Below are 8,715 nucleotides of genomic sequence, written 5' to 3' on the forward strand. Positions count from 1 at the left end.
TGCGCACCAGTTATCTCCCCTGTGGCTTCCTCCCTTTGGCGGCACTGGCCTAGTTGCTAATTCCTTGAACATCCCAAATGAGTTCCTGTCTCCAGATCTTTGCACCTGCTTTTCTGACTTCTGGAATGCCCGTCCTCAGATATCTCCGTGGGTTCCCTCACTTCCTTTCCCATCCCCCTATATAAAGCGGAATCCCACCACCTATCTCCTTTACCTTGCTCTGTTTTTCTATCACTTTTGACCACAGATAACTTTAAAGGCTTGAAGTAGAAAACCAGTAGCAAAGCACCTCCTTGGAGCAGGAACAGGGGAGAGAGATACTGGAGGGAAAAGGGGCTTTATTTTGGGGGTGTGGGGAGGAAGCAGGGAACTAGGGCTGAGAGTTCACGGACAGAAGAGCCTACCTTCCTTTGAAGCACCAGCAGGCGGCACTGCCTCCTTGGGCCGGGAAGGCATCAGCCTCTGGTAGAGAAGGGGGCAAAGTTCTTTCTAGGGTAATCCCACAGATTTGTTGGGGCCAACTGCTCAGCTGTTGGGGTTTTCCCTGAGAGTCCGACGCAGTCGGACTGTGGACCCTTTGGTGCCTCCGGGCGGTGGCCTGTGGTGCTACAACAGAAGGCGTGACAGGCGGAGGGTGGGCAGCACAGCTGAGCTCACCGCTGAGGGCGCATCCATCCCTCCTGGGCCTATAATTTGGGTTCCCCGGGCCTGGCCGCCCCTATCAGCGGCTCAGCAATAGATGAGTCACCCGGGACCCCGGGCCAAGGCAAACATGAGGGGGGGAGGAGGAGGAGGTTCCCGAGGCTTTGCTCTGCATTAGCCACTGCCTCGGTTGCTCGATCCCCCAATCTCCCGGGGGCCCCCACTCTTCTCTTTGACCCCCGCCCTCCAGGGCTCCAGTGTTCTTCCCAGATTGTTCTTGCTACACCCACCCTCCATCCTCATGATGGGAAGGCAGCCCTCCAGTCTTCTCATCGAAGGGAAGGAGGACCAGTTTGCTCCCATTCCCTCCCCAGAGTAATGACAGCCCCTCACTTTCCCCCTCCTGTCATGGCCCCAACCCCTGTCAAGGTCTCTCTGGTTCCCGCCCCTCCCCTTTCCTGGAGCTGGCTGCGTGCTTGGGGTATTAGGCAATGGGTGTGTACCCGCAGCCCTCTCCAGACCCCGCCTGCTCCACCACCCTCCAGCCGCCTGCGGGTCAGTGCTCAGGCCAGCCGGTCGGGCCAAGGGCACTGAGGGCCAGTTCAGGCCACCCAGTCTGCCTGCCTGTGGCCTTCTGTCCCAGAGCTGAGCTTCTGCATGGAGAGGGAACAGGAGTATGGACCCCTGGACAGACCAGCCTGGGGAGCCCTGGAGTCACTGAGAAGTTGAAGTCTATGGTAGTAGTTCTGACCCTGGCCATTCCTTGGCACCTGACTACACTACAGCCTGACAAGGGTAGAATCAGAAGAAAAAATCAGAAAAAACGTCCAAGAGGTCTCCACAAGAGAAGAGGAGCATAGGAAACCTTGTCCCCTTCCTCCAGGGACCTGAGTGGAGTCCCAGGCTAACACGCAGGCGGAAGGACAAGGACGTTGGCGAGGATCGCTGAATCCAGGTGTAAGGATGAAAGCTACTGAGATTGCAGATTCTGGTGGCCTCAAAAGCCACACATGGTTTGGGTCTTGGCCTCTAAACAGGAAGAAGAGGCAGGGGCTATAGGGCTACTTCTCCTGCTTCCCTGCCCCCAGAGGTGCAAAAGCAAAGAAAAGCAACCCTCTTCTGGTCAGAGCTGGCCAGTGTCAGGAACCAGGGCACTTTTACCTCCCCAGCCTACTCAAGACCTGGTACATAAAGGTGGTCAATAAAAAATACATGGGCAGATGAAAGTCACTGACCTCTCTCAGACCGCTCTGCCCCCTAGACAACAGTGCCCCCTGCAGCACAGGGCAGGCTCTGCAGCAGCACAGGCTGGAGGCTGGCTGCCCAGACGAGCTGCATGGCCACCACCAAGGAAGAGATGACTGTGGCTGTGGGTTTCAGCCCCGTGGCTCTGCTTCCCCAGGGGGCCTGTCTCTGAGTCAACGTGCCAGCCTCGGGCGCGCGGGGCCAGTCGTGCCTTGGGCTGCGGTCTGGCAGGGGCGGGGGGCGGCTGGGAAGCCTGGGGCCCCTCTCTGGCAAAAATAGCCCGCAGTGGTTAGAGCTGGGAGGGTGAGTCAGGCAGGAGCGCAGTGGCGCCTAACCCCTTCACTGCCACTGGAGCTCCCTAAGGTGGTTTGTCCTGGTCTGTGCACCCCAAGATGGGACTCTTTCCCTGGCTGTCCTCAGGCTGGGCTCTGTTTGAGATCCCAAGGCCCTCCTCATTCCATGTGAAGCACGTCTGAAAGCATGGAGCGACGATATGGGCCACTCCAAGTACAGACTGGGGGATCCTGGGAAGGGCAGGAGAACTCCGCAGGCAAGGATGCCTGGAAGCCAAGGGAAGCAGAGGAGAAGGCTGAAGATCTTTGGGGCTACCCGAGCCTCTGCTAGGACCAAACTCTGAGGCCAAGGCTGACCCCTCCCAAGGGGCAGGCTCAGAGCTCAGAGGTGGGTGGAAGCCAAGCCACCCAGAAGGGAGCTTTTCCTGCCGGCTCTGAGTGCCTTGTGGTGCGCTCTGGCTCAAGGCTCTGCACAGCAGTGTCCAGGGAGAGAAGTTGATTCTCAGCTCCAGCTTCATCGTGTCAAAGGCACTCTCCAGCCATCCCGCTCTCCTTGGGGAAACTGAGGCAAAGAGAAATGACCACTTGGGACCAGGCTCCTATCTCCCTAGTCTGGGTCCCTGCACCCTCCTTGCAGACTTGGCTACCCAGAGCAGGTGAGAGGCACTTTGGTCACCACCCCCTTCAGTGGGGCCAAGCGTGAACCCAGGCGTCGGGGGAGAGGGTGTGTGTGTAGGCTGGGAGGAGGGGGAGCGGCTGCGCTCCCTGGGTCAAGGCGGGGGGTGCGAGGAGTGGGGTGGGGATGCCCGGGGCTCGGGGAGGGGCCGCAACTCTGTCAGCCGCAGCAGAGCCGCCTGTGAGCTCGGCACGAGTAGAGTAGAGCCAGAGCCCCCAGTTCTTCGCTAGACCGCTCGCTAGCTTTCTCGATCACTCCCTCCCTTCCTCCCTCCCTTCCTCCCGGCGGCTGCGGCGGCGGCGCTGGGGAAGCAGCGAAGAGGAGTGGCCCTACCCTGGAAGAATGCGGCTCTGCCGAGGGGGCAGAACCCGAGGCAGTCTCCCCACGGTTTGAGAAGCCCGAGCCCAGGCGACCCAACCCTGCCGGTGGCGACCCCGCACCAGAGCAGCTGGAGGTAATCGGAGCCGGGAAAGCAGGGAGGGCAGGGACGAGCACACGCGGCCGAGACAGGCACACGGGCAGTCAGACAGACAGACACGCATCCGCCCACAGGGGCACGGAGACACCGAGAGAGCCAGGGATATTGCCAGAGATGAAGACAGCAAATAAAGGGATACCCCCAGATCTGAAGGGCAATGAATGCGAGAGCAAAGGGTTGGGGACCGAGGCTGGGACCTGAGGGGACCAGACAGACGGGCGTCTGGAAGGAGGGGAACACTAGTTAGGAAAGGTAACACAGAGGAGGAAGAGGACTCAGCCTGAGCTACGGTCCTTTACAGGTGGGAACCAGGTCCCCTCCCTGTCTGGCGCACCTGGAGCCTCCCCTCTCTCCCAACTGCAGAAGAAGGGGGTAGAGAGGGGTTGGGAGCCCATTCCTCCACCTTTCTCACGGAGAGTGCCTGCCCTCGACGGCATCTGGAGGTGACCCTCCCCCACATCCTGCGATCTGTTGGTGGAGAACCGCCTCCCAATTCTGCCCCCTAACCCTAAAAGCAAGACTGTATCGGCGAGGGAAGCCAGTCCTGGGGCCCTTAAAGAGGGAGCCCCGGGGGGCAAGATGGTGGAGTGGTGTTTGTGAGTCGGTGTGTCTGAGTCTGCACGTGAGTGTGTCTGTGTGCCAGGCATTGTGTCTGGCTGGGTCCAGCTCCAGGGGCGCTTGCATAAGCCCGAGCTGCGAGGCCCCTAAGTCTTCCTGCAGGGTGCGGGGGACTGGGAATCAAGGGATGATTCTTACTGTTTTGTTTGGGGAGGAATGTGGAGGGTCACTGGGGTGGCACTGGTGAGTTAGGAATCCTTGGTTGCTCGGGGGAGCCCACCTTATTCCCAGCGCCCAAGTCTCTCTGTCCCGCAGGCCGTGATCGATCTGCCCACCGGGGCCTTCGGGCCCGGGGTTCGACATGCCGGAGGAGCCCCGGCCGCGCCCTCCGCCCTCGGGCTTCGCGGGTCTCCTGTTTCTGGCGTTGTGCAGTCGGTGAGCAATTCCCCCCTGTCACCCAGCCCTCGAGAGAGCCGTAGGCTGCAAGCACCGACCCGGGACGGGAGGAGTCGGAGGGGGCGCGCGGCCTGGACCACAGACCCCGAAACGCCTTCTGCTTTCCCAGGGCCCTCAGCAATGAGATTCTGGGCCTGAAGCTGCCCGGCGAGCCGCCGCTGACCGCCAACACCGTATGCTTGACGCTGTCGGGCCTGAGCAAACGGCAGCTAGGCCTGTGCCTGCGCAGCCCCGACGTGACGGCATCCGCGCTTCAGGGCCTGCATATCGCGGTCCACGAGTGTCAGCACCAGCTGCGCGACCAGCGCTGGAACTGCTCGGCGCTGGAGGGCGGCGGCCGCCTGCCGCACCACAGCGCCATCCTCAAGCGCGGTGAGCCGGGCCGGGCGGGTCTGCGCCTCTGGGGCTGGGGGCGGGGGGGGGGGGGGGGGGGGGGGGCAGGCCGAGGCGAGCGGAGGCGGGAAGGGACCGGTTCACGACTCGGGGAGGGGCCTCTCTGGGAATTCCCCCCCGGGAGCCACGGAGCTGGGCCTGGCCACCCGTCTGGGCCCCTGCTCCTGACTTCCACCTGCGTGCTGCCGGCAAGGCAGCTGGGTCGCTGCTCTCCTACCCTAGGGCCCCCCTTTCCTGCCTCCACCAGGCTCAGTCTGGGTTGCACCTGTGAGGAAGAGATGCCCCCAGCCCTGGAAGCTTCAAACGTCCCCCCCATTCCCTCCCTCAACTTGCTCCCCTCTCCCTCTCCGCTGGGACAAGCCCAGGCTGGTGTCCCCAGAGCCTCAGCGGGGGTGGGGTGACGCCCCCAACCGTTTAAGGGTTAAACCTACTCCCCTAATTGCTGGGGTTCCCAGGAGCAGAGGCTGGGAACAAAGACCCTGATGACTTTGAAGCCGGGGAGCAGCCCCCTCCTCTGTGCTGTGGGGGCCCCAGGTGGCTCTCACCTGAGCAGGTGAGGAACGGCTGGAGGGGCGAAGAACAGGTCACTGCTGGTCTGGTCTGGGAGGTATGGTCTGGAAGGCATCGTTGCCTCTTGCCAGGCCATGCCCGAGTTTCCTCCCTGGAGGAGTAAAGATCCATTCTGCGCTCAGCTCCAGGGTGGGGGCAGTACTTCAGGGACTACGGGGTTAATAGGCAGCTGCCATCTGCGGGGGAATTCCCAAGACGTGTGCAAACAGCTTCACCCCTGGAGGGTGGAGGTTGGGGGGGGGGGTCGGGAGGCTGGGCCAGAAGCCCTGCATCCTGGGGTGGGAGAGGCCCGGCCCCTAAAGAGGTGCTGTCTCTCATCCTCTCAGGGCTCAAGGAAGCCCCTACCACAAAGGAAGTGAGAGACCCCTCCTTCCCTACAGGGCCTGGTGTAGGCTTTGATACCCAAATGGGAAGCATGGGAAAGGGTTGTCATCTTGAGCCTCTGTGACCCCCAAAACATAACAAAGAAGCCAATATTTTAATAGGGCCGTAGGGAAAATCACCCTCACTCTCTCCCCCTCCCAGCATTTTATAGAGTAATAGCAGGTTAGGATAAACATAAAGGGCAGTCTCAAAGGGCAAATATAAAACTAGAAACTGGAAAGGGGAAGGACAGCTCCACAGTCCCCGTGCTTTGGGGGTATTGGGGTGGTGGAGATGCCCCCAGCCCTGGAAGCTTCAAACGTTGGTTAAAAGACGCTTTAGGAAAAAAAAGACACCCCCCCCAAAGGTCTCGGCTTCCACCCCACCACCCAAGCTCCCTGGGGACTTTCTAAGGCTTTCAGATGTAGAACTCGGTGAACGAATCTTCAAAGACCTCAGGGACTCCCTCTCAGTCACCTGCCAACCCTTGGGGTCTTGCCCTCAAGCTAGTTCTTTCATCCACACCCGCAGATCCCAGAGTAACCAGGATGGGCCTCAGAGATCACTTCAGTCCACCCCCACTCCCCCACCCCTGCCCTTAATAGATGAGGAAACTGAGGCTCTGTGCTTCTGTTCCCTTTCTTCTCGGTGACTTTCTCCCCAGTTATTCAGCTGGTAAATGGCAAAGTCAGGATCCAGTTAGGAATTCCTGGAATTGAAGGGTGGCTGCTTATTTCCTTCCACCTCCCCCCTCTCAGCTGCCTGTCAACCTTATCCCCCCCGTCACACCCTTTTTATCCCCAGGTTTCCGGGAGAGTGCTTTTTCCTTCTCCATGCTGGCTGCAGGGGTCATGCACGCGGTAGCCACGGCCTGCAGCCTGGGCAAGCTGGTGAGCTGCGGCTGCGGCTGGAAGGGCAGTGGTGAGCAGGATCGGCTGAGGGCCAAACTACTGCAGCTGCAGGCACTGTCCCGGGGCAAGAGTTTCCCCCACTCCCTGCCCAGTCCTGGCCCTGGCTCAGGCCCCAGCCCTGGCCCCCAGGACACATGGGAATGGGGTGGCTGTAACCATGACATGGACTTTGGAGAGAAGTTCTCTCGGGATTTCTTGGATTCCAGGGAAGCTCCCCGGGACATCCAGGCAAGAATGCGAATCCACAACAACAGGGTGGGGCGACAGGTATGTGTGTGCAACTTGTCCTGGGTCTCCTTAGCTTTCGAGGCCTGGCTAGAGTCTGAGAGGCACAGCAGAATGAGAGGAGGAGATGCGGTGGGTGATTGCCACTCACCATCTGGATGACCTCAAGTTACTTAACCTCAGTTTTGCATCTGTAAAAAGACTCTAATGATATCTATCTTACGTTGTCATTAAGAGGGAGCTAGCAAATGGAGCACTCGGCAGAGTGCTTAGTTCTCGGTAGGTGCTCATTACACGATAGATAGCTATTATTACAGCTGCCTCCCTACAGAATTCAGGGGTTCTTTGGGTCAGACTCCTCATTTTGGTGCTCACTCTGGAAAGAGCACTGGACTGGGAGTCCGGACAACTGGAGTTGAGTTCTGTTACCACCTAGTTCCCTAAGCTGAGTCTCTGTCACCAGCTAGTGATTAAAGATGGGCAAATCACTCTGCTCTGGGTTCAGTCCTCCAGCCAGAAGATGAGGGAGTTGGGCTATTAGCCAGCGGTTCAGTGCCCTTTCTCTTCTGATATTCCATGGTCATTCTCGCCTATATTTATCCTTCCCTGTGCTCTCTGTTCCCTCCCCTCTCCTGTGCCTCTGTGCTCTGCCCATCTGCTGCCGTCCCCTTCACCTCGCCTCCCTCTGCCGCTCTAGGTGGTGACTGAAAACCTGAAGCGGAAATGCAAGTGCCATGGCACGTCAGGCAGTTGCCAGTTCAAGACCTGCTGGAGGGCGGCCCCAGAGTTCCGGGCAGTGGGGGCGGCGTTGAGGGAGCGGCTGGGTCGGGCCATCTTCATCGATACCCACAACCGCAACTCCGGAGCCTTCCAGCCCCGCCTGCGTCCCCGTCGCCTCTCAGGAGAGCTGGTCTACTTTGAGAAGTCGCCTGACTTCTGTGAGCGAGACCCTGCCGTGGGCTCCCCGGGCACTCGGGGCCGGGCCTGCAATAAGACCAGCCGCCTGCTGGATGGCTGTGGCAGCCTGTGCTGTGGCCGTGGGCACAACCTGCTCCGGCAGACACGAGTCGAGCGCTGTCATTGCCGCTTCCACTGGTGCTGCTACGTGCTGTGTGATGAGTGCAAGGTCACAGAGTGGGTCAACGTGTGTAAGTGAGGGCCAGCCTCGCCACAGCACTGGGGAAGGGGAGGGGCACCTTTTCAGCCTTTTGCTCTGATTTCTGTCCAGGGTCAGTCCTGGCTCCTAGAAGCTCCAAGTATCTACCTGGAAGCAGCTTGGGGGTGGTGGGGGTCAGGTAGAGTCTGTGATGTGCAGCCTTCTCCCCCACAGTAGGAGGGCCTTGGAGGGAAAGCTGTCACCCCTCTTCTGCTCCTTAAACACCAGAAATGAGCTAAGATGAAATGCACTGTATTGCCTCCCTCTCCCCCACCCTGGGGTCCCTTTAGCTCTGGTTCCTCTTCCTTCTGGCTGGGGAGTCCCTGTAGTTTGACCACTCTTTCCCTTTGAGGGATAGCCCCAGGCACTGTGTGGAGCTGTAAGACCTGTATCCAGGGAGACCACTCATTCCTACCTGCCATTCCCAAACTCTTCTACAGTGATCTGGGCCCACTCTTGTGGGGTAATGGGAGATGGTGGTAGAGAGGTTTTTCTTGGGGAAGAGACAGAGTGCCGGAGGGGGACCTCTCCCCTGAGTCCTCAGAGGGTTGTTTGTCTAGGTCCTTAGGGAAACTATCCCTCCCCCCCGCCTTCAGATGTTAAAGGGAAACCTCCAAAGGAAGAATTTTACCTAAGACTCTCTGAGCCTTTTATTCTTTCTTTAGCAGGAGGGATGGGGATGGATAATTTATTGTACTGAGACTTGTTCTTGGTTTCTGTTTGTAACTAAAATAAATTAAGCTACTGGA

General features: G+C 59.3%; 1 protein-coding gene across 2 annotated transcripts; it reads left to right on the top strand.

Annotated features, from left to right (window-relative positions):
* WNT10B (Wnt family member 10B) lies at nt 1–8,715 on the top strand. 2 transcript variants are annotated; one of them, XM_019419220.2, is made up of 6 exons: nt 1–2,836; nt 3,171–3,310; nt 4,208–4,327; nt 4,458–4,720; nt 6,479–6,852; nt 7,508–8,715. In XM_019419220.2, the coding sequence occupies exons 3-6, from the start codon at nt 4,254–4,256 to the stop codon at nt 7,964–7,966; spliced, it is 1,170 nt and encodes a 389-aa protein (XP_019274765.1). In that variant the 5' UTR covers nt 1–2,836; nt 3,171–3,310; nt 4,208–4,253; the 3' UTR covers nt 7,967–8,715. The 2 variants fall into 2 exon arrangements, with proteins under 2 accessions (XP_019274765.1, XP_019274764.1); XM_019419219.2 differs by lacking the exon at nt 1–2,836 and having other exon boundaries at nt 2,987–3,310.

Source organism: Panthera pardus, unplaced genomic scaffold (assembly GCF_024362965.1).
Source record: "Panthera pardus isolate Hobbes unplaced genomic scaffold, ASM2436296v1 HiC_scaffold_6, whole genome shotgun sequence".
NCBI lineage: Eukaryota > Metazoa > Chordata > Mammalia > Carnivora > Felidae > Panthera > Panthera pardus.